Here is a 25,139-nt window from a genome sequence, read left to right on the forward strand (position 1 = left end):
CTAGTCTGTAATTTTTCGTGGCCATAACAAAATTATCTACAGAGTTGAAAAAACCAATCATTCTTATGCCTACCCGAAAAGATTGTATGGCTAATAGGCATATAATTATATACATTACACAATACAGGATCCTTTGCCAGAGAGGAAGATGGTTCGAATCCTAGTGTTCCCAATTATTTTGTTTGCGACGGGGGTCAGTGGTGTGATTCTGTAAGCTCAGCCAGAGTCGACCCAGCTCTAAATGGGTACCTGGAGAAATATGGGGAAGGTAAACAGAAAGGGTGTGAAAAAGCACAGGATGGTTGGCCCCCAACCCCTCATTGCACTTCCTGGCTGAAGGGCCAAGAAACGGAGATCAGCACCGCCGGTAGGGGCTGTAAAGTCTAATTCTGTATTCTTTACTTTTTTTATTATACACAGGAAAAGCCTATGGACCTTTTTTCTTATTTGGAATAGTAAAATAGGAACCACAGTGAATCATCACCCAGCTAAGTCAATCAAATATGGGACAACAGCCAGAGAAGCAGCTTTTCAGAAGTTGCTTCTCATTAGAAACAGTCAAGAATCCACTTGATAGTTACAAAACTTGAACTTAGGTGTAAGCACTGAGTTTTGACAGGGGCAACAGCCTATTTCATACAGTCTATTTTATTTGAAAAGTATATAGCGCATTGCTATACAATAGTTAAATTTTTAGCGTAAAAAGCAACGGGTTGACGGGAGAACTGCCCTGTTGTATTGAGGATGACCCGTAATGTAACATTAAAACACACAGCAATCGTACTTATATCAACAAACTCTTTCAAATGCTAAAGTTTTATACTAGTATAAAGTTTTATACTAAAGTTTTACTATCGTTGTTTCAGTGCTTCAAGTGCGATTTAAGGTCAATATGAGGGCAGTATGATGAAGAGCTTAATGTTCTTCCCACAATGCTTTCAGATTGATAGAGTTTTTCTCTTTCCAAATTTCCTTCAAATAACAAAACCTTTGGTTCATATATTTGAAAGTCAGTCAGGTAAATATTAAGAAAAGGCACTTACAACAACCAATCTGTAATAGTTATTGCGCTCTACATATTATAGTTTCTGGTCGCTTTAAATCTTAAAATCGCTCATTTGAAAAAACAACTTTTTGTTTTTAATTTAATCATGAAGGATGCAGACACGGAATTGGCAAAGTGATGTCAAAACCACTATTAAGGCCATGAGCGTGTCTCTGTGGAGCAATACTCGCGTAAACAAATGCAGCAGCCTTTTGCACACCCCACAGTAGCTTATTTGGAAGGGTAATACAAACTAATGCAAGCTTTTATATAATAAGACTCTCTTCCTAGATAATAAATTTGCTTTTTGGCTAGAGTATTTCAGATCAAACTGAGCAGATAATGCCTGCCATTTTGAGCTGAGTCAAAATGACTCAAAATGACTGCCATTTAGAGCTGAGTCAAAAAGTCATTTTGAGCTGAGTCAAAATGACTCTACCAATATACAAATATTGGTAAAGTCATTTTGACTCAGCTAATTCTCTAAGCGCTATTTTATTTTTCTTGTGTATGAAATGTTATGCATAGTACCTAGAGGAGCTTCTTTTGCTATGAAGAAGTATAGTAAAATACTGACCTAGCATTACGACACATGCTTTGCTCTCGGCCGAGGGACAACTTTTTCAAAATAACGCTTTCAAAAGTCTTGAATTTAGTCAAAAGTTAGTCTTGAATTTAGCAGAAAGCAGCGATGAGTCGGAGGTGAAATAGGCTTTTGTCACATTGTAGTCAATAGTATTTTAGTAGTAGACAGTTACCGGAGTACAAAGCGACCTTCCCTCAGAAATGGGGATGTCAGTTTGTGCCTACTCGCAGCAGAGAAAAAAACATAAGAAAGAAAAGAGATGCTCCCATGCAATTGTTTCCTTGTTTTTCAAATCAAAGGATTTTCCTTGCTGCTTTATGTTACATAGAGAGGAGAAGGGGCTTGACAAAGATTATTTGAGAGATAGATCATTTGAAAATAAGGAGAATATAAAGAAAGCGGAGAAACAATTAAAATAGGAATTAACGAGTTACGTGTTTAGAGGCACTTGTTAGAATTGCTGAAGAGCTGGAAGATTCAGCCAGCCAGTCTAGTAATAAAACCAAACAGTTCATAGCAATTAAGTGTAAGGATGGAGCGACCCGGCTCAATATCAAGCAAGACTCTAAAAAAACGGAATTTTAATACCAACAGACTTATCAAGATCGGCTTATAATGCTGATTCCAAATATATAAGTTTCATTAAATTTGATTTTACCCATAACAGGGTACGAACATGAGAAAATTAGCCTGATTAAGGAAAAAAGGGGGAAAACTCGCTAAAAGGGATAAAATATACATAAAAACTACACGACCAGATTCAGCGTATCAGAAAACTCTACTGTCATAAATACCTTCATAAATGCGGAATTTTGTTGTTTTTTTTTTGCCAGAAGACAGATCACGGATTTGTTTATTTGTTTTTTTTCAGGGGTTATTGTATCATCATCCAGGGGGTATTGTATTGGGAGAGGGCTCATTCGGACGAAAAATTAACAGTTCTAGTGCCCTTTTTAAATGACCAAAAATATTGGAAGGCAACTAGGCCTCTTTTTTCAAATTCTTCTGATCAAAATTCTGAGATAGCCATTTTGTTGAACATAGTTGAAAGGCCGAATAACTGTTCCTTTAAAGATAACTTGACCCTCTCCCATAGCCCCTGTGGAAAGATCTTTAAGGTATAAAATGTGCCCATTGTTTACGCATGGTATTTGTTATTGAGAAGTATGCATATATTTTTTGGGTCGGGAAGACAAATTTTCTACTGGGAGGATTTTCATGGGGAGAACTTTCAACGGGGTGTTAATTTTCCAGGAGGGAGTGAATTTTTCAGGGGAGATTTCGCACTGGGGGAGCTTGCCAGAATTCCCACACGACATTTTTCTTATATCTTACTTTCTCTTTGCCAACTCTATTTTACGCATGCAGATCTTAAGGATAATTCTCCGGGTTAAATTTTCACTAGGATTGAATTGTCTAGAGGATATATCCGTGAGGAGGAGGAATTGTTTCGTGGAGATGGAGCCAGAATTCCTGGCATTATTGAAATACGATCAGGAATTAAATAAAAAACGAGTTTTTTTTAACTGAATGCAAAGAGCAACATTAAAACTTAAAAAAAAAATTATTAGGTATATGAGGGGGTTTTTCCTTTCCTCTCAACACCCCGCTCTTTATGCTAAAGTTTCAATTTTGTACCAATTCTTAAAGAACACCTCCTGAAACCCAAGATTCGTTTAATTAGAACTATAAAAAGCTTTTTTAAAAGTACTAAAAGATTTAGTGTAAAGAGCGAGGTGTTGAGGAGGTGGCAACCCCCCTCATAAACATAATAATTTCTGTTTGTTTTAAGTTTTAATGTTGCTCCTCACTTTCAGTTGAAAAAAAAACTTGTTTTTGATTTTTCTGGCGGCTTGGTGCTGCATTGAGTTGTTAGCAATAATAGTAGTAGTATATCTTTTGGAAAAAGACAATTTTTGTCAAGACATCTAATGAAAAATCATGTTCTATGATGAATTCATCAAAGAGTATGGGTAACTTGGTGGAATCAACAACAGTGGAAACTGGTGGGCTACTATTGTCAACAAAAAACGTCATCAACGCTGTCTGTCGCTCTTTCTTGACATTTTTTTTCCAGCTTCGTAATTATATTTTCCAGAATTTGGGCCCAATTTATCACTAGACTAATTTCATGAATCTTACTGATTTTGCCTTATTATTAGTGACATAATGCCGAGAAACCATCTAATATGTGGTAAATCTGGTGAGGACCTCTAATAAAAAATGATCTTCCATTAGAGGTAGATGGTCTTCAATCAAAAATATACTGCCTATGAATTACTCAGTATGATACGAATATTCCAAGAAACTGCTGCTCTTGGGAACGAATACTTAATAAAGCCATCTACCCACAGACACTTGTAAACGTCTTTTCTTCACTAGTGTCAATCAATCTTTTCTAACTTGAATAAAAAAAAGAAAACTTCTAAACATGAAACATTTATTCGATTAAAGAGAAAAAACATGCTGTAGCTTTGGCATCATAAGACTTTTAGCTAAAGACTATAATTTGACTAAAGACTATTTAGTTAAATTTTCCAGTAACGGTAAAAGATCACCAAGTGAATCGAGGGTGTAATCAGGGATAAGCAGCTTATCACTGGGATCTAATGACGTTTGCCACATCTCAACATCTTCCTTGCTGTTGACTCCAGTATAAACCAGAAGTGTTGTCATTCCAACATTTTTACCAAACAAAATGTCACTTTTAGCTCTAAAAAAAAAGGAAAGAAAAATCATCACTCTTACCTAGAGTGCTGTACCCACAATAGCACAGTGCAAAAATAAATGAAAGAAGAGCAACTGATTCAAAACTAAAACTTTTGGTTCTGACAAAGATCTTTGCAGTTAATATCACAGATCAACAAAATTAAATCATTATCATATATCACGTAAAAAACATGTGACCATGAAACAAGTTAATATTCGTGTAATTCAAACAAATGAACATAACTCAGAACCTCCATAATCTTCATGAAGTTTCACAGCTTTTATATTTAGCTTATATAAGTCGTGGCGGCGGTACATCCTACCGGCACATTCAACGACAATTTGAAGCTACGATCCCATTGCCATTGACACTATCCAAGCTTGAAATTACATTTTCAATCCAAGTATTTATCCTCCCTTCCTATGGTCCCCCCTTCTTCCCTTTATCCTCTCTTTCTATGCTCCTTGTTCGCAGCAATGAAAATTGAGCATTTAATAGTGTCCACATTAAGCGTTCAAATCTCTTGTCTTTGAGAAGATGCATCCGTCATTTTTCTAAAATATTCTGCCAAAAGCTAATATAGCTTCATACCTCTAGATAAGATAAGATAATATTTATTTTCAAAAGACTATCACAAGCTCTATAGAGCCGAATTCGCTTTATAAGTCAGTAAAAGCTAAGAAAAAAAATTCAAAACAATACAATAAGTCAAACACTTAAAATTAAAAGGAATTAAAAAAGCAAAATCATCAAAGATAAAGGGCAAATCAGTAAACTTAACAATTAAATTACAAAAACATTCCAGTAAATCAAAATAGAATAAAAACGGCAATAGAGGAAAAGGGGAATTTGGCAAGTACATAATCACGAGTTATTATTAAGGTTTTTATAATAATAAACCTCTAGATAGTTATTTTGTTTTTTGTATGGACACATAATTAGTGTCCATTTTGTATGGACACATAATTGCAATTATACACCAAGAGATTTGGGCCAGAAACAAAAAATTCAACTGTCTGTAATTGACTACAAAAAGTGCAGTGAACATGGGCTATTAAACGCTATTATGGAAACGTTCACCATACACTAGCACCCAAATAAACATAAGCAGGAGAGGCAACCTAATTTGTCCTACTTATGTTTGTATATGGAAAGGCGGTGTGGCCTAAGAAATTATTTAGGTCAACCTTTTTAACTACGGTCGCGCAGTATCAGTCATAACAGCCAAATAAATGTCAGAAATACGCCCCCCTTCATGGTCAACTTGAAACTACAGCCGCAGGACAATGGGTACTAAATTAGGTGAATGACCAACTTAAAAACAGAGACTTCATGTTTTTATTTCTTAGTACGAAAGTGAAGACGTAAACTAGTTAAAAATCAAAATCATTTAAGGAGTTACCTTAATGTTTGTTGTGGAATTGTGTATTTTGTTAAGAAACGTTGATTTTTGTCCGAGTTTGTGCTGAAGATGTTTGCAGAAAATTTGTTAGCTCCCTCTAACAGGGAACTATAAATAAACTCTAAACAGAAAATTTAGAGACGATAAAATACAGAGGAAAAATAAAAAATGTATTTTTTTTTAATATAATTCCACGGGTCTTCAGTCTTAAATAGTGCAAAGACAGAAGGCTATCCCATCTAAAACCGCTTTTTCCATTACAGTTATTGACAGCAACGAGTATCGCTTTATTAGTATTATTCACTGAAAACACATTTTCATACAAAAAGAAAATAACGGAGCACTACGAAAAAAAAAGGTAAAAGAGCAATATACTTTCTAGGGCGAAAGAGAATTCGAAAAAAGGAAGAAAAAAAAAAAGAACACACGCACACGTAATAAAGGTGAAGAAGAAGAGTATGACAGGGTAATTATTGTAGAGGGAGTTGTTTCCAAGCATGGTTAGAAACATTCTGGTTGTATTTGTCTATAAGTTTAGGTGCAGATATAGTAGGATCTGCAATATGAAGACTATTGATGACCTTCAAATTTTGTGTCACAAGGGATATCTCAGTAGGCATTTTGCGAAAAGAAAGAAAGCGCAGCGGATACTTTCTAGGACGAAAGACAATCCAAAAATACATAAATAAAAAGAACACAAGCGTTTACTGACACATAAGTGATTTAGATCTTAAATTCACAAGCGGCAATTCGACATCTTAACCTAAGCATTCAAAGCAGCACTAGGTTTATGTGAGGCTTTTAGTTATAGTGTATGAGCTGAATTCCAGGCGGATTCTTCCTTTTTAATCCTGTCTAACTGTTTTACATAATTACCCAAGTTTTAACAAATCACTGTCATTCGAGGCCTTATCCAGGGGAGGAGGTTGAACCCCTATCCCTCCCGAAATGTCTGTCCGACTCATTAAAGCTTAAAAAAGTGAATACTAACAAATGTGTAATAAAAATGAAGAAGAAGAGCTGATAGTGTAATTATTGTAGAGGGAGTTTTCTCCAACCAAGAGTGTTGTACAGCGTTCCAAGATAACGGCAATTGAAACGAAGCTTAGCAAAGACTATGGAAGCATACGAAGCTGATATGCTGCGTTATATCATCAATGCCAATCGCATCTCAAAATTTTAAGTTTACGTTTAATATTATACCTCTTGTACAAAGCAGAAGAGTATGAAAGTAGTCGATATTTTCGAGTTCTGATAATAAATTAATAAAAAAAATATAACTAAATTTGTAGAACTTAAATAAACAATACTAGTGTTTTACATAATGGACAAACTTAAATAAAAGAAAAAAATACCCCTGGTGATGACAATAATCCTATTATTACCTGTCACCTATCATAATTGCTCGCTTAGGGTCAATATTATGCTCCTTGGCCAAAGCAGAAAACATCAAAGTGCTCGGTTTACCAATGATTTGAGCTTTCCTCTGTGAACACGTTTCAACAGCAGCCACAAGTGTTCCAGTACCTTTTAAATGAAAAAAACAAAAACAATTAATATTATATAGGCAGAAACAAATAAATGGTAAATAAGTGAGGATAAATGAGGTGGGGTCTAGGCTTAGATGTCTCTCCAAAATTTCGAATATTTCTCCAAAATCTCGTCTGTTTTCATAAAAAGTAAATAAAAACTTTTTTTAACAAACAAGATTTGTTTGAGTCGATAAAAGCGTTTTTTTGTCTCGTGTGTCAAATCTTCTTAAAATATCTGACATTATTAGGTTTTTTTATGAATGCTAAGTAAAACACGAAGATACAAAACTCAGAAAAACGCCAAATCAATAATATCGGGACAAAAACAAAAATATGCAAGTGACAAATGTTCTGAAAATGAATTATTCCGCTTCAAAGAGTGCTCTAGTGTTCAATCAAATATAAATCGCGAAGAAAGGAAGAAAATGAGAACAATAAACAGCCAGTGAAAAAATTATTCGGTCAAGACCTATGCTTGCCCGTTCTCAGTGCAGAATAAAACTAATAAATATATAAAAACCGAACCTTAAAATAAAACACAAAAATAAAATAAGATGACCGATGTTTTTATGTTTGATCATGATTAGCCAGTGTGGTCTCAGAAATTACTTAGTGTTCGATGAATTCATTTTCCCCAGAGCAACTTTGCAGGAGCGTAACTACGTTATAAATAGTTGGGTAAATCAGTCATGATTGGGGCAAGGACTGTTCGAAAATTGGTATGGTTTCGCTAGATCTAGCCGAAAACAAGGAAAAGGAAAAGAAGTGCACCAAACTTTACAACGTAGCCAACCTTCCAACTACACCCCGCGAGTTCCCGCAAAACATTCTTTGCAACCTTTCATTCAGGAGGTCAACCTTCAGTCGAGAAGTGTAGTGGCTATTTGCTAGGCTTTGAGTCCCGCCATTGACCCTCCTTCCAAACCAAACAATGGGCCACACCACAAGGTTGTGAAAATTCATTTTACTTTGTTTAAATTAATAAAATATTGTCATTTTTCGAGAGGTGATAGGTAAGAAAATATGACATTTTTTATTCTAAAATGATGCAGCTGTCAAACATAGATTCACACCACAAAAATTATAAGTACAAACAAAAACCCTAACAAAATAGGCTAAATATTAATTTAGGCAGAATGGTTTTATCACTAGGATGGGATATTCCCCCACCTCCCTTGGAGTTTCTTCTTAGGGTCTCAGAGCTGGAAAAAAAAATTATACTATGAATTAAATTTCACTTGTCTAAAACTGGATTTTCTTAGAGAATCCCAAATCACTCATATTTTACGTGTGCTTTACGCATCTTAAAATATTCATGACAAATTCTGTTGAATTGTTTATGCTCATACTAAATAGCATACATTGCTTAAAATTTGACAGTCTCATTACATAGCCTTTTCAGGATATTTTGAAGTAATCCAACTATCTTACACTTACTGAGTGAAAACACGAAAGTAACACTTGTGAAGGTAATTGACAAGATTTCAGCGTTAATAACAGGATTGAGAGGCTGAGGAGGGGGTGGCACATCTAATCATATTTCCCCACATTTGGGATAACTCATAACATGATAGCAAAAATGAAGGTATATAAAAATCTAACGAAAATAAAGAACAACTTTAAAACGTCAAACAACTTAAAATTGTCCTTAATATGAGGGGTGCTGCTACATCCTATGCCAAACCCTCTCTTTACCCTAAAGTTTGACCTTTTTTGTCTCAATGCTTCGGTAAATGATGCTCTAACAGAAAAACAACAAGATAAAATATTTGTATTTTCGTCACAATACTACAGGAGCATTAGGCCTCATTGTCTCTGTTTTGGCCAATAGGATTTACGGTTTAAATATGTTGATAAGCAATCGGTAAATAAAAAAAAATTCCAAGTGGCGACTTGCTGTATTCTTACATTTAAAATACTTTCACAAAAGCTATAACAAAACTTTAGCGTAAAGACTAGGAGGGGAAAGATAAACATATATGAGGGGAAGCGTCCTCTACATACTACATAGGACAATTTCTCTTTTTTTAACTTTTATTTTTAAAGATACTTGTTTTTATTTATTTAATAGCTGACAGAACTCAGCAGACGAAGGTCTATGGCTCCTGTTTTACCTCTTTTACTCCAACTTTTCAGCTCAAGAAAGGGATTCCAAAGGGTCAATAAAAAATTAAGCTAAATTAATACAAGGAGCTACAAAAACAGCTTCAAACCCAAACTAGCAAGAAGGCAACTACGTTTTTCAAGATCAGCACAATACAATATAAGGAAAACGTCAAGCTAATAAGAAATAGTTCTTAAAGTAGTCACAAGGATACTAAATCTTTTAATTTGAGGCGAGAATTCTACCAAAAAGCTAGCAGATTTAACCATATTAGATACATGTGAACTGAAGTTCGGATCACAGTCTAACCAAACACCTAAGAGTGTTACAAAGTCCTTGCTGCTTAGTCCTAAGCCAGTATGGTCAGTTACATTGGTTTTAAGGAAGAAACTTATATGGGGAAGCTTTTTTTACTGTTGAAAGTAAGCTTCACTTTTAGAAAGATCGCATTTCAATGTTTTAAGTAAGGAGTCAATACTTCCTTCTGTTGTAAGAGTTAATTCTGAAAAATTCGAAAAAATGAGGTATTTTTAACTTACGAACGGGTGATCGGATCTCAATGAAATTTGGTATTTAGAAGGATATCGTGTCTCAAAGCTCTTATTTTAAATCCCGATCGGATCTGGTGAAACTGGGAGTTTGGAGTGGGGGAACATAAAATCATGGAAAACGCTTAGATATGAGGGATCGGGATGAAACTTGGTGAGAAAAATAAGCAGAAGTCTTAGATACGTGATTTACATAATTGGAACGGATCCGCTCTATTGGGGGGGGGGGGGTTTAATTTTGAAAAATTAGAAAAAATGAAGTATTTTTAACTTACGAAGGAGTGATCGGATTTTCATGAAACTCCATATTTGGAAGTACCTTGTAACTCAGATCTCTTATTTTAAATCTCAACCGGATCCAGCGTAATTGGGGGGGGGGGGACCGGAAATCTTAGAAAATACTTAAAGCGGTGAGATCAGGATGAAACTGGATGGGAAGAATAAAAACCTGTCTAAGATACGTGACTGACATAACCGGACCGGATCTTCTCTCTTTGGTGGAGTTGGGGGGGGGGGGGGGGTAATTTGAAAATTGGAAGGATTTGTAACTTGCGAAAGGGTGACCAGAGCTTAATGAAACTTGATATTTAGAAGGATCTTGTGCTTTAAAGCTCTAATTTTAAATTCCGACCAGGATCTGTGACATTGGGGGGGAGTTGTAGGCGGAACCCGGAATTCTTGGAAAACGTGAAAATTGGGGTATTTTTATCTTACGAATAAAATTTGATATTTAGAAGGAATTCATGTCTCAGAACTCTTATTTCAAATCCCGACCAGATCTTTTGACACTGGGGGGAGTTGGAGGGGGAAACCTTAGAAAACACTTGGAGTGGAGGAATCGGGATGAAGCTTGGTGGATAGAATAAGCAAATGTCCTTGATAAGTGATAGACAAAACCGTACTGGATTTGCTCTTTTTGGGGGAGTTGGGGGGAGGGGTTCAGGAACTTGGCGAGTTTGGTGCTTCTGGACGTGCTAGGGCGATGAAAATTGGTAGGCGTGTCAGGGAGCTTCACAATTTAAGTTGACAAAGTCGTTTTCCCAGATTCGGCCATCTGGGGGCTAAAGGGAGAGGAAAAATTAGAAAAAATTAGGTATTTATAACTTACGAGTGGGTGATCGGATCTTAATGAATTTTGATATTTAGAAGGACATCGTGACTCGGAGCTCTTATTTTAAATCCTGACCAGCATTAAGCCTCTTATTTTCTTTTTTAAATCAATCTATTGATTCATAGAATTTTGTTAGAGCTCATACCATATGATCTCTTGGCTCTTAGCTCTTCTTGCCTCGTCACAAGTGCCATATGAGCTGTTAGCTCTTGTTTTTTTCATTTTTTCGTTTTTTATTATTTACTCTATTGTAAAACCGTTATATTCTTTATGGGCAACAGAATTGTCATTCGTACCTTTCCACTTCTAGCAAACCAGAATTAGGAACAATCATTCAAAAGATCAGCACTATTCTTTAAACAGCTCTCGCTAAACTTAAGTCAGAGTTGGGGATGAGTCTGACATTCCTTTTTCTAAGGTTGCTTTAGAGGGGAGCTCAAAGAATTGCGATAAAAATTATTGGGGGGCTTCAATTTCCGTAGTATGAAGAACACCCTTGTTGCCTGAAAAATCAAACCCATTTTTATAGACACAAACACGGAAATGTCATCACTACACGTAATCCAAGAGTAAAAAGAAGAAAAAGAAGAAGGAAAAAAAGGTCAGAGAAAAAACAAAAACAAATCCAAAATACCTGGAACAGTGTTATCACAAGCAGCAGGAAAAACTTCATCAGTATTAGTTGCAACAAAGAGACATTTAGGATTGCTAAGGAATGTGGCAGCTTTAAGAAGTTTTGGGTACGAAATATGCAAGTCAAACCCAACTACAACAGCAGAGACATCTTTTTCAAACTTCGCGTCGAACACTTCTGGTAAATTGTCAGTCTGCACTGGATCGGGCTAAAGTGATAAGAATAGAATTGAAAGGCTCGTTATATGAAAATCACTGAAGGCCACCCCCCCCCCCCCTGGTAAAAAGAATAAAAAATTCACTTTGGGATCTAGGCCGCTGTATAATTGCCCCTTTGTCCTAGGATCAACATGAAGCTTAGTCATGTCAATTTTAAGAAAGATATTAAAACCCTTTAGTGTGTTTAAAGTGCTTTAACTTATTACCACTACACCTACTAATCACAACACAAATCGCATTGAAATGAGCTACAGTTTTGTATTTCCTAATAATATTCATACATTTCGATCTCGAGAAATATAGAACGGTAATATCTTTAACATTATCTTATTCAGCCGATCGTTGATTCTTCTGTAATTATTATCCTTTACTCAGAAATATTCGTAAGAAAATGGAAAACAAAGAACAAAAAACAAAAAGAGAAAAGATCACAATCTCACTTCTTAAAATACAGACTTCAATTAACTAAATAAGAGAAATACAGTCATAGTTGCTGTACAATAGAAACTCTTAACTACACACAATACACTTAAAGATGGCACCAAGGAAGTTCGATTATCTTTTCATTGTCATTTTTTATTTATTTATGGAAGTTACAGCCTCTGCAGGTTGGCAACTCTAAGCCTCCAAACTGCCCTTGAATATCAAGTTCAAGGTCTCTCAATCTCCCCCCCCCCTCTCTCTCTTAGTCTGTATTGCACTATTTTATATTTGCAAAGACGGAGGGCCGAAGTAACCGAACGTAGTGAGCCAAATGAGGCGACAAAAACCAACGGCATATGCAACAATCAATGACCTGAGTTGCCAAACTTAGTGATTAGAGTAAGCAGAGAGAGATGACAAAAATTCAAAGAAGTGGCCATTTTGGTAGCTACAGATACTTTTTTGAAACTCCATATCCATATACGTAAAGGTAGTCTTTAAGAACAACAAGCTCCCTCTGCTTGTCTCTCCAGAAGTCCAGGGTTTATGTTCTAACTTACGTAACTGCAGAGGTTGACTTTGGCAAATTGCTTGCTGACCTCTGAAAACTCATAAAAACAATCATGTGAAAAAGATTAGACTTTTCGTCATCAGAATTGAGGACAGTCCGTCTTTTTAATACTGTGAAAAACTCCATCCTCAAACGTTCGCAAAAGAAGCCATACTAGAGGCCAGTACCTATCCTTAGATGCTAAGAAACGTTTCCTGTTACAATTGTATGGCCCTTAATGACTGTGTTCGAACAGTTTCTGTTTGAACTGTTCAATTTGTGTTTGAGCAGCATCTAAGGAGCGATCCTAATGAATTATTTCTTGAATTTTTTAAAAATTCCCGTCAAAATAAATGCCATGTTTATTTCAAAAAAAAAATTCCAGTATATTAAATTTTTAACTTTGAATCTTCAGTTTTTTCCATAGTCAATCTTTTATCAAGTTTGAAAAAAAAATCGAAGGGGGTGTTTTATAAGCACAATGTACCTACGAAAGTACTTGATGGTTCTGACGAGCACTTGGTGCTTGTGGGCTTCGGGGTAATTAAGCGGTAAGCATAAAGGGATCTTTTACTTAGGCGTTAAGTAATCCCTGAAATTAGTGCTTTAACCCAAGAACTACAATTTTGAGCTTAAAAAGTACTTCCAGTACTTTTGCTTAAATTACTTCCCATCAGTAAAGCCACTGCCAGCAAGGGTTGAATTACATACTTCACAATTAAATGAATTCCATATTGACCCCTATGTAATTAGAATAATTGCAACTTTCTTCTCTGATAGAGCTTAAACTTTTTCGCATGCTGACCAATGGTCTACGTTGTAAAGGTACCAATCTCCTAATTCACAGTCTTCAGCCCGGAGTACAATACGTGGATGGAGGCAAATCATCCGAAGCTTCCCTTGTTTTTCCCCACATTTCTCAAGGTACACATTTAGAGCTTGGTCAACCTTGGCTGAACTTAAAGAGATAAACCAATGACCTAGTTCCATACCAAATATGGTGCAATTCCAGGACTAGAATCCCTATTCTCAAGATTTCAAGTCCAGTGCGCTAACCGCTCGGTTAGGATATGTATTACGGTAGAAACTAAGTTGTCAAATAGCTACACGTACATTCCAATCCTTTGCCAAGTATGCTATTAAGTCCAATCTTATCCCTAGTAATGATGAACAACTTTGGTGTTGATTTCTTGGATGCATAGAAGTGCGTTAATGATCTAACGGTCTTAGAGACATGACATAAAAATCTCCGCAGTAACCCAATGGATAACCTAGAGTTAACAGTTACTCTCTTGAAGCCTTTCGCTTTTTGCACTTGCCCTATCCCTCCTGTAATTTTGGTTAGTACTATGGAATTACTGAGCGTTAGCATCTGAAATGATTTAAAACTGCATTAAAATATTAATGATATTCTAAGACACTCAAATACGATCTTTTCCCTCCTTAAAATCCTTAAAAGTTTACATGTCTTAAATCGCAATGCTCAAGAATTTTCCTCTCATTTCTGCGCCGGATCCTTGAGTACACCGGTCCTGTTTCGCATCATGGTACCTCTACCAAACTGCTGGACAGAATAGGCGCAGTTTAAAAAAGGTGCCTTAAAATAATCTTTGATGATGGTAAGGTTACTTACACTTTCTTTCTTCTGAGAAGCAATTTAATCATCCATAATGAAAGGAGAATACACACTTCCTTGCATTTAAACAACATTGCCTTTCATAAACCCTCAACAATTTTTGTCCCACGTCAATCCCCCTCTCCCTTCTAAAATCTCACCTCCGTCGCTCTGCTTGAGTAATGATGCCTTTAGTAAAAGTGATGATGTTATAGAAGTGGAACATTACCGCGAAAATAACAAAAATAAGTACTTACTCCCAGTCCAAAGAAGTCGATTCCTGCAGCAGATAATTCATTGCCAAGACCCTTACTTCCAATAAGATAGGCTTTTCCAGTAAAATTCTTGTCCTTTAAATAAGTTGCAACAATACGGGCAGTGCCGACGATTTCTTCCTAAATAACAGTAAGACACGTTAGTTAACAGGGATGATAAATCAATACTCAATCCATTATTATACAGTCTCAGTCCACTTGGGCCAGTGGATAGTTTTAGGGAGGGGCCAGAAACACAAAAAAGCTCATTGTTAGGCCACAATTATACAACTTCTATTTTGGAACAATCTCAGGGTTAGGACAAAAAATTCCTTACCCCCTCTATGCAGTCATAAGTCAACAAATATAAAAAGCTGTTCCACAGAAAATCTCATTTTAATACAAATTATCTTTTATATTTACAACATTTACGTTCCAAGGCTGGCAAACAACTTGCTTATTATTATTATTGCTAACTGTGTTGCGAGAGCCACACTTTGGTTTTGTCCCGTTTTTTTTTTTTCTATACCACTGATCTCAGCTTATTCCTGGAAACTGGTAAGGGTCTAACCTGTGCGGTTTTTACGGAAAGTGTGTGGACCTTAGGCCGGATTGATGAATATGACAATACATTTTGGAAAGCTCCGCAGAACTCTTGCCTGGGGCCAAAAAGGATGGTTTTTGCTTGTTTAAGTTTTAATGTTGCTCCTTACTTTCCGCAGAAGAAACTTTTTATAATTTAATTTCTGATCGCTTTTAATAGCACAACAAAATCCGACCCCCTCCCCTTGAAAAATTTCTTGGTCCACAGAAAAAATCCACTGTGGAAAGTTGTGTTTATTTAAAAAATGCCCTCCCCCCTTTCCAGGGAAATTCCCCCAAGACAATTCCATTCTAGCTGAAAATTCCACCCAGAAAATTTCTTACAGAAATGGTCTGGGGTAAAAAAAATTTCTTAGCGCACTTTCATTTGAAAAAGACTTTAATTTCTTATTATTTTTTAAAAATCATAACGGTAATCCCATTCTTGGTGGAAAAGTTTCCCAGCAAAAAGGCAGCAAAAGAGTGTTTTCCAGCAAAGGATTTTTAGAGGGGAGGAGTACAAAAGAAACTTGAAAAAACGCATCAAAATGTGAAATTGACTCCCTTATGTTTACTTACCCTAAATTTACTCCCTTAGGATTTCTGGGAATACTTCTTTTTTCAAAAGAAGTATTATAAGGATCTTTAGAGGGGAGGAGTACAAAAGAAACTTGAAAAAACGCATCAAAATGTGAAATTGATATTTACTCCCTTAGGATTTCTGGGAATACTTCTTTTTTCAAAATAAACTTGAAAAAACGCATCAATAATGCGAAATTGATATCTATTCCCTTGTGATTTCTGGGAATATGTCTGGTCTACGCTGTTATTACGAATAACAATAACATTACAGAATTTATTCCATACAGGAGAAGGACTGCCCCTTCCTTATCCACATATCTACCTCAAGGTCACATAAACTTTGGATTGTGCTATTCGGATCAGAAATTGACAGTAGGCTACTAGTCCTTTGCGTGGGGGTGGAATTTTCCAGGGGGATCCATGGAGGGCTATTTTCAGGGGGTTATTTTCCGCGGGGGTATTTTCTGGAGGGGGCTTAACACCAGCCACTGAAAAAGGACAGGCGAAGATAAATAATTAGAATACTAATTATTTTAATAAAAAAATACGCATCAAACAAGCCATGTTCAATGCCAATAAAAATTAAAGAAGAACAGAAACGTCTAAAAATAAGAAAAAGGGGATTACAACTAATCAAGTGAAGAAAATAAGGCGAAAATCAGAATTGTCTGTCATTAAAACTAAAAGTAATTCAAATCTAACCTGAATTAGGTTGGACTTGGATTATGCTTATTACCTGGATTTGGTTGGAGTAGCTTAAATACATTTGGTCAGTTTTTTTTGTGCAGTAGGGGGGTCAGTTGTTTTCGGTTTTCTCTTTAAAAAATGTTTCTAGTTTTCTTACTCTTCTTGCATTATTCTTGTAGTTCCATTCTTCTATTTTCATATTGATTTTTTTTTATTCTTTTGTTGTATATATAAATGAATAAATAAATCTCAAACGAATACAGCTTAAATTGAATATGCAAATCAAGCATAAATGAAACCCAAAACAAACAAAAATTAAATAGACAATCATAGCAAAACATGCAACATATACTAACATAAGTGAATAAATAAGCCTTAGAACGAGAAAAGCTTTAATTAAATATGCAAATCAGGATTGAAACAAACAAAATCACTTCAAAGAAGAGCACATGTACTACCTCCTTCCCTAACGGTAAAAGCTTAAAACCTACTGCGTCATTGGAGCTTTACTAAAAATGGCGCTTTATTACAAACATTTTTCTTATGTACTTATTACAACATCGAAAATAGAAATGAAATTACAGTAAAATCAAATTTTGAACTAACAGACTTTTCAGCAGTTGATATCATTATATATTAAATGTTTAATTTGACCTTATTTCTTCCCAAGACCATTTATGACAAATTTAGTTTCACTGCAAACAAGAATTTATCTACTGCCTCCTTTTCTAGCCTTTATAAAAAGCCTACTACATATAAAGCCTAGTGCATCACTGGCGCTTCTCTGAAAGCGAATTATATTACAAATTTTCCCTTTTCCAGTTATTACAGCATTGAAATGAAAATACATATTATACTGTTGAAATTTTACTTATTCAATTTTATTTATTACAAAAAGAATTTTACTTTCTCAATTTTATTAATTCAATTAGAATTAAACCTTTAACCTTCTTATAGCATGTTAACACTAAATGCATTCAATACCTAGTGGCAATTAAATGTTTCTCCTTGTAATATAAAAATACTACATTCAGAAACCTACTAGTAAAGGAATTTCATCCCACTGCTCGTGGGGCAGACAACAAGACAACAAGCTGAATGTAATCAATGAAATCATGTTCCAATCCCGGTTTTTAGCCTGTTGGTAAAATAGGTTCTGAGTATAACTGACACGAGAGAAAATGGACTTATTTTTTTAATGTGACTAGACTTATTGAGTGGTATAGCAATCACCTAATAGACCATGCAACTATGTTCCAGATGCTTCTAAATTTGACATAAGATCTCTGATAATGTATTTTACTGATTATAAAGTATTTTCTAATGTCAAAGTGAGAAATACTGAGTATTTAAAAAAGCTATTATTGCTTTTATATGCAAAGAGCTTGTGGCTGATGCTAAATGACAAAATTCAGAAACTTCCACAATAAAAGAAGCTTTTAAAATAATACAATGAACAGAACTACACCAAACCTCATGTAAATATGTTTCTTAGAAGACAGACCTTAGGTCAGATTCAGTAGATTTTCTTAATTAGGAAGGGTAACTTTTGAGTAGGTAGAAATACCTTGGAAGCTGAAAATCCTAATTTCTCAAATTTACTGACATACTCTTCTCGTGTCTTTGTACTATTGTTGGTAACATAGAATACTTTTTTACCCATGGACTTTAAGAGACTGAGAACCTTAGCAGAGCCATCTATTGGAGTTAACTCTTTCCAAAGTACACCTAAAATTAAATAAGAAAATGAACATTTTATTTATGACCTAATCTTGCTATAAGAATTTAACAATACAGGTTTTATTTTTAAAGCTAACATTTTTAAGCTTGGTACATAGAGGTACAGGATTTTCTTTTCATTATAATTTAGGTTGTTATAGATAAGTTGTCAAGCAGCTAATAGAGTAAAAAGACCTTTAATTTTGTCAAACACATGGGCATATCTGGGATTTATGTTCAGGGGGGATGGGGAGTGGGTGAATAAACAAAATAAACACTTTTAAAAAATACATCAAAAATTATTTTATATGCATGTTTGTTCTGTTTTTACAAAAGCCAGACAAAAATTTCAGGGCTGGAGGGGGGTGTAAACCTGTGGCCCTTTCCCTCTTCTGGATATGGCCTTGATCAGGCAATAGGTAATTTTTTCAAGCAACAACTAGAAAGCATGGGACTTTCATGGAAAGCTAGTAAGTTAATAGAAGCTAGTAATTTAGATAGTAATTGCTTTAAATCCCAGGACCTATAAATTGTGTAAGTGCAAATAAAATTACTCACTGATGCAACTAACAAATATTGCCTTTCCCAGCAACTTTGTATCTACATGAACCTAGGGTATTTTTGATTGTTTTCATATTATCACAGTTCCCTTAGAAAACATGTTATTTTTCATTAGTTAAAAGAAACCTTACACAAATATAATCAGAATTTTTTTCTGAAATTGAAATTTAGTAAAATTTGCAGATATGTACTAAGACTATTTGAGTTACAGTCATCAGTCAGGCACCCAAAACAATTTATAGGTAATTTATGTCCTTAGTCTACTTCGATTTAAAAAAAATACATGTTTTTCATTTAATTTCTGCTCCTTTTTCAAATCATGTTGGAAATTCCTCTACAGTGGGAAAGTTTTCCCAGAAACCCCCCCCCCCATTGGATTTTTTCCTGCCAAAAATTCCCCTTGGACAATTTTCCAGTATAAAATCCTCAGGAATTCCAAGCATGGATTTTCAAACCTGCTGAAGATTTCAGCCAGACAATCATCTCAGATTTCCACATGCAAGAGTTGCCAAAGAGAAAGAAAGCCAAACACAAATAATTTTGTAGAAAAATTCTGACAAATTTCCCCTTGAAACTTCAATAACTTAGTTCTATCCCCAGGGGTTATGGGATTGGAGACAGAGATATCATCCCAAGATGCAAGAGTTATTAGACCTTTCAACTATGCTTAACAAAGAGGCTATTTCACAATTCTGATCAGGTAACTTTGGGGAAAAAGGGGTTTGAGATGGAGAATAGTTGCCCTCCAATGTTTTTGATCACTGAAAAAGATCTAGAACTTTACTTTTTTTTCAAAGAGAGAGAACCTTCTCCTGATCATCTAGGACCTCTAGTTTAAGACAATCACTCCAGGGTAAAAAAAAAATTAAAAAATAAACATACATCTATGATACAAAAAAATCCCATATTTTTGCAGATGAGAGCTGAAAGCCTCTACAGCATGGTTCTCTGATAATTTGAACCTGATGGTATAACTGTCATTGGGATTCCTTGACTTTTAGAGGGGCAGAGTCACTCCTTAATTACAGTTTTGTTACCAAAAACTGTTTAATATTTGTCATATGAATGTTAATGCCCAGAATTGAAGGATCATTAATACTGTTATCCATCAATTAAGACTAGCCACAGTACCAATTACAGCAGTCTTATAGCTGGTAAAATAACTTTTATTTCATCTCTTTCACTGACACTGAGTTGCCTAGGCATTAAATGTAAATTAAACAAAACTCTAGGCAATAATGTGATTATGCTTACTTTGCCTGGGAACAATCAATGTTAGTTTCTGCACCTTAAAGCTTACAAGTTTTATTTCAAAACTGTTTCAACATGGAGTAATGATGTAAGTTTGACTTTTACTGCAACTGATTAAATGAAATAAAGTCTCATTAGACATGTATGTCAGGACATATTTTCCATCAATTTCTAAAATACTTTTATGTGTCTTTTCAAATGCTGAATTAGTCCTTCTTTTACAAAATTTAATCTATTACTTAGCTTCTTTTGCCATCCTGGGGTGTCCCTCCTAGGGTACTTGCCCTCACCCCCTTACCTACATCTAGCTTGGCAGCTAGAATACATAAAAAAACTAAGAGAAAACAATAAAACAAGAAAATTATTACTTTACAATATGCACAATATTTCTATTAATAAGATTATTATGTTTCCTTACATGGTTATCAAAATTAATATCATTCTAAACAATATTTTTATCCAAAAACTGTCTTGAAACATCTTGGCAGAATGATTTTCACCAGGTCAATAATGCAATAAAACTGGTTAACAGAGAAGACATAATATTCCTTGAAATTTGGCATAATAGGGAAATATTTTATTAGAATTATACATTACATCATCAAAGAATAGGGTGTGTTGTCAGAAAAGCAACCATATTTGGAAAGAGCTTAAAATTGAGCTGTTCTATCCAAGCAGTTAGCATGCTGGACTTGAAATCCTGAGGACATTGGTTTAAGTCCTAGTCTTGCTGGTGATTAAATTTGGAACAGAGGTCAGTGGCATGACTCTGCAACCTCAGCCAGAGTAAACCAAGCTTTAAATGGGTGCATGGAGGAATATGGGGGAAAATAAAAAAAAGTATCAGATGATTTACCTTTAACCACAAATTGAATTCCCAGTAAATGTATCACAGTTCATAAAATTGACTTACCAATAAAGTGAACATACAACTTGATGCCTTTTTTTATACTCTTTATGAATATAATAATAGCTTCCATTGCAAATTCAAATTTAAGCACTTTCCAAGCTCTTAATAATGATGAATTTTCAATTAAAGTGTGAGTTATCAAGCTATTTTTGACAAAATAATACTATATGTTCTTAGTGCTGTATTTCTTGATCATTTTTGGCAAAATAATGCTTCAATTTCTTAGTGCCAAAATTATTTATAGTTAAATTAAGTTAGGTCAAAATTGCTTAAATTTGAATTTGAAATAGAAGCAATTATTATATTTGTGAAGAGCATAAAAAAGGCATCAAGTGGTATGTTCACTTTGTTGATAAGTCAATTATATGAACTATGATACATTTACCACATTCCTAGCCATCAGCAGACAATCAGGAAATAAGTACCTGCACTATACACACCATTGGTTATTATGCCAAAAAAATGTTTTAAAAAAAAAACAACCTTTTTTAATTTATTAACATGTTTCCTTTAGAAGTGGCTAACTCCTGAATTTTTACAGAGGCTAATACCAATGAATAAAAAAAAGTAGTACCCATTTCAGACAAGTAAACAGAACTTTAAATCTATTTCAAAGTGCTTTTCAGCAGAATCATCAAAGGAGTAAGATAAGACTGTTATTGTAGCTATTTTAGATGAAGAATTCTCCACTAAAATATGATAGACTGTTAAATTCTATTCTAGAGGAGATAGCAATAAATTTATAAATTTTTGGCTAACTTAGCCAGAAAGATAGTGAATACACCAGTTGATGCCTTTTTTCTGCTCTTTCTTGATATAATTTCTTGATATAATGGGTTCTGGGGCAAATTATTTTTTCAGCTCTTAAAGGTACACAAAACAGCCCATATTAGCCAAAAGTTTTAAACATAAGCTATTTCTAAAACATATATCTAGTGAAAAAATATTGTAAGATTCTAGTTAATTGACTTCTTGCTATCTTGGAAAGGGTTTAGGTTCAGAAATGAAACTTTCAGGGATGGGTCTACAGGCTAAAGTATGTCCCAGGAAGGTATTTTGAAGTACCTACCTCTACTCCTTCTCCCTCTAAAAGGCCCTGACCTTGGATGACCTTTAAAAATATGCGTGTTATAAAAGTGAAACCTTCCAAAATAGATCTTCTGCTTAATTGAAGTACAACAAAATTAGGTAAAATTCTAGTCAATTGACTTCTTGCTACCTTGGAAAGGGTTTAGGTTAGGATAATGAAACTTTCAGGGATGGGTCTACAGGCTAAAGTATATCCCGGAAAGGTATTTTAAAGTACCCACCTCCACTCCTTCTCCCTCTAGAGGGCTCTGAAATTTGCCTACATGACAGGTCTATACCTATTGAAATTTTGACAAAACAACATTTTACCCTAATTTTCAGTTACTAGCTGCATTTTCTCTACCCTTGGCTCTTAGTCTTTTAGTTCTGCCTTTAGAAAATGCAATTTCTGTTATTTGAGTAGGATTTTGAGCCATATCAATGTTTTTCTTCAAAATTTAGGAAATGTATTTGCATATCTTTAAAACCTTATAAAATGGAGGTAGATGGTCATGGTTACTTATTTGACAAAGATCAAGCAAACATAAAATTTAAAATAGGCTACTGTTTGATTCTTCATTAATTCTTCCTATCTCAGAAAGGGGTTGGGTTAGGAAAATGAAGCTTTCTGGGATGGGTCTACAGGCTAAAGTATATGCTGGGAAGGTATTTTAAAGTAACAATATCCACTCCTTCTCCCTCTGGAGAGCCCTGAAATTTGCATACATGACAGGTCTATAGCCTACCTATTGAAATTTTGACAAAACAACATTTTACCTTAATTTTCAGTTACCAGTTGCTTTTTCTCTGCCTTTAGTTCTGAAAGTGCAATTCCTGTTATTTGAGTAGAATTTTGAGCCATATCATTGTTTTGTTTTGTTTTTTTCAAAATTTAGTAAATGTATTGGCATATCTTTAAAACCTTATAAAATGGGATTGAGCAAAGTTATGAAGCTGAAAACAATTTTGTTGTACTTAAATTAAGCAGAAGATATATTTTGCAAGGTTTCACTTTTATAACACACAAATTTTTAAAGGTCATCAAAGGTCAAAGCCCTCTAGAGAGAGAAGGAGTGGATCTAGTTGCTTCAAAATACCTTCCCAGGACATACTTTAGTCTGTATATTCATCCCTGAAAGTTTCATTTTCCTAACCTAAACTCTTTCTGAGATAGCAAGAAGTCAATTAACTAGAATTTTACCTAAAATTATTTTCAGTTTCATAACTTTGCTTGATCCCATTTTATAAGGTTTTAAATATATAGGCTACAAATACATTTCCTAAATTTTGAAGAAAAAAAAACATTGATATGGCTCAAAATTCTACTCAAATAACAGGAATTGCATTTTCAGAACTAAAAGCAGAGAAAAAGCAACTAGTAACTGAAAATTAAGGTAAAATGTTGTTTTGTGAAAATTTCAATAGGTTCAGACCTGTCATGTAGGCAAATTTCAGGGCCCTCTAAAGGGAGAAGGAAGGACATATTTTAGCCTGTAGACATATTCCTGAAAGTTTCATTTTCCTAGCATAAACCCTTTCTGTGATAGCAAGAAGTCAATTAGGCTAACTAGAATTTACTGAAATACTGCCATTTGCAGCTTATTCAGAAATTTAATCAATCTTAATAGCAAAATAATATTTCAAAAACAAATTTGTGGGAGCTTTTTAAAATACAATTTCTCTCAATTCCTAATCGGTAACATGATGTGAGAGTTTTACCTAATTTTGCTCAAGTGGATACTGATTTCTTACCTTATTGGGCTATATTTGGAAACAGTATAAAAAAAGAATTGCGTGGTATGTTTATCTAATTCAAACCTTAGTAATAGAAATATCTTCAAATAAGCAACATAAAGATATCTCTCTGAGATACTGCATCTAAAGCTTTTGCCTGTAGAAGGCCTACAGGTGAAAAAAAAAGAAAAACTTTCAGACAGACAATGTGTTTTACCATCACAATCTGTTAAAACATAATCTATTGAAGCAACAAAAGCTCTGATTTCCTCCTTGGAGAGGGTTTTCAATGAACGGGCCAAGGACATTTTCTAGTTTTAAATTTATTATCTAAAATGTTCCACGGTTGCGCATTCTCTTATGTCCTCGAAATTTGATTAGCTAGTAGAAAACCCCCTAAATTTTCTTTCACTGAACGGAACCTTGCCTTGAGATGCGCACATAATGCAATTAAACAATGCGCAAAACCATATTGAGAGTTCAGATACAGTTGTGGCTCGAAGGAGGTGTGAGGGGGATACACCCCCCTTTAGTTTTTAAGTTGCATAAATCGTTTATTTTGACTTCGTTGAGGACCCAGATGCTTAATTCAGAGACAGGCAATGTTGTATTTTCCTTTTCCAGGAAAGAATTGTGCATGTCTGAACTTCTCGGTAATGAAAGCTCAGGTTCAATTATAGATAATAAAAATCTAGAATCATTTTATTTAAAAAAAGAATAGGATCGTTTTATTTTATCGTTTACTTGTATTTCTATAACTTTGTTTTTAAACAGGGTCTTTTAAATTGAACCAAGTTTGAAGGATGGAGTGGACTGGTAGCAACTAGTGCTTTAAAAGCCTGCCTATTTTCGTCTATAATTTGTTTTTGTCTGATCGTTCATGTCTAGCCCCTACTTTTGTGAATTCATATAAGTTGTTTTTATTGGCCTCATCTAGTTCCCAGGCGCTTAATTCAGTCAGAGACAGTCTATCTTGCATTTTCCTTCTCCTTCTTCTTCGTTACATAGCACTTAGACTGTATTATAAATCCTTATGGCTTAAAAGTTGGTTTATTCTTCTCCATAGCATTGAATTTATATTCTTCCAAGGGGGAAAGAAAACCAATTTGACTTTTTCATAAGTGTCAAACAAGGGAAATGCAAGGTACTGCTACCTTTTCCCCGCAATTTAAGATTAAACTTGGCAGATACCCCTACGGGTCTTGCGATAGGACCTTCTATTGTCGACTCATCTTCTTACAAGTTGCAGGACTTCTTTTGTAAAATATCGAGACTTTGGAAGAAGTCAATGATCCTCTTGAAGATTTATCTCT

General features: G+C 34.7%; 1 protein-coding gene across 1 annotated transcript; it reads right to left on the minus strand.

The window, feature by feature from the left end:
* Positions 1-4,054: 4,054 nt before the first annotated feature.
* On the minus strand, positions 4,055-24,182 carry LOC136032171 (glycerol-3-phosphate phosphatase-like). Its single transcript, XM_065712359.1, has 6 exons — positions 24,044-24,182; positions 18,151-18,311; positions 14,736-14,873; positions 11,673-11,880; positions 7,129-7,270; positions 4,055-4,344 (listed from the first exon to the last, which is right to left on the minus strand). Exons 1-6 carry the CDS (start codon positions 24,132-24,134, stop codon positions 4,152-4,154), a joined length of 933 nt encoding a protein of 310 aa, XP_065568431.1. The 5' UTR covers positions 24,135-24,182; the 3' UTR covers positions 4,055-4,151.
* Between the last annotated feature and the right edge of the window lie 957 nt (positions 24,183-25,139).

The sequence above is a fragment of the Artemia franciscana genome, chromosome 10, assembly GCF_032884065.1.
Source record: "Artemia franciscana chromosome 10, ASM3288406v1, whole genome shotgun sequence".
Classification (NCBI taxonomy): Eukaryota; Metazoa; Arthropoda; class Branchiopoda; order Anostraca; family Artemiidae; genus Artemia; species Artemia franciscana.

Excerpts from the sequence above, each read along its gene's own strand:
- LOC136032171 (XM_065712359.1), bottom strand. The coding sequence starts at position 24,134 with ATGTCCTTGGCCCGTTCATTGAAAACCCTCTCCAAGGAGGAAATCAGA. Across the intron at positions 11,881-14,735 it reads TCGACTTCTTTGGACTGGGA|CCCGATCCAGTGCAGACTGA; the intron begins GTAAGTACTTAT and ends TTATCACTTTAG. Across the intron at positions 7,271-11,672 it reads TTGTGATAACACTGTTCCAG|GTACTGGAACACTTGTGGCT; the intron begins GTATTTTGGATT and ends TTCATTTAAAAG.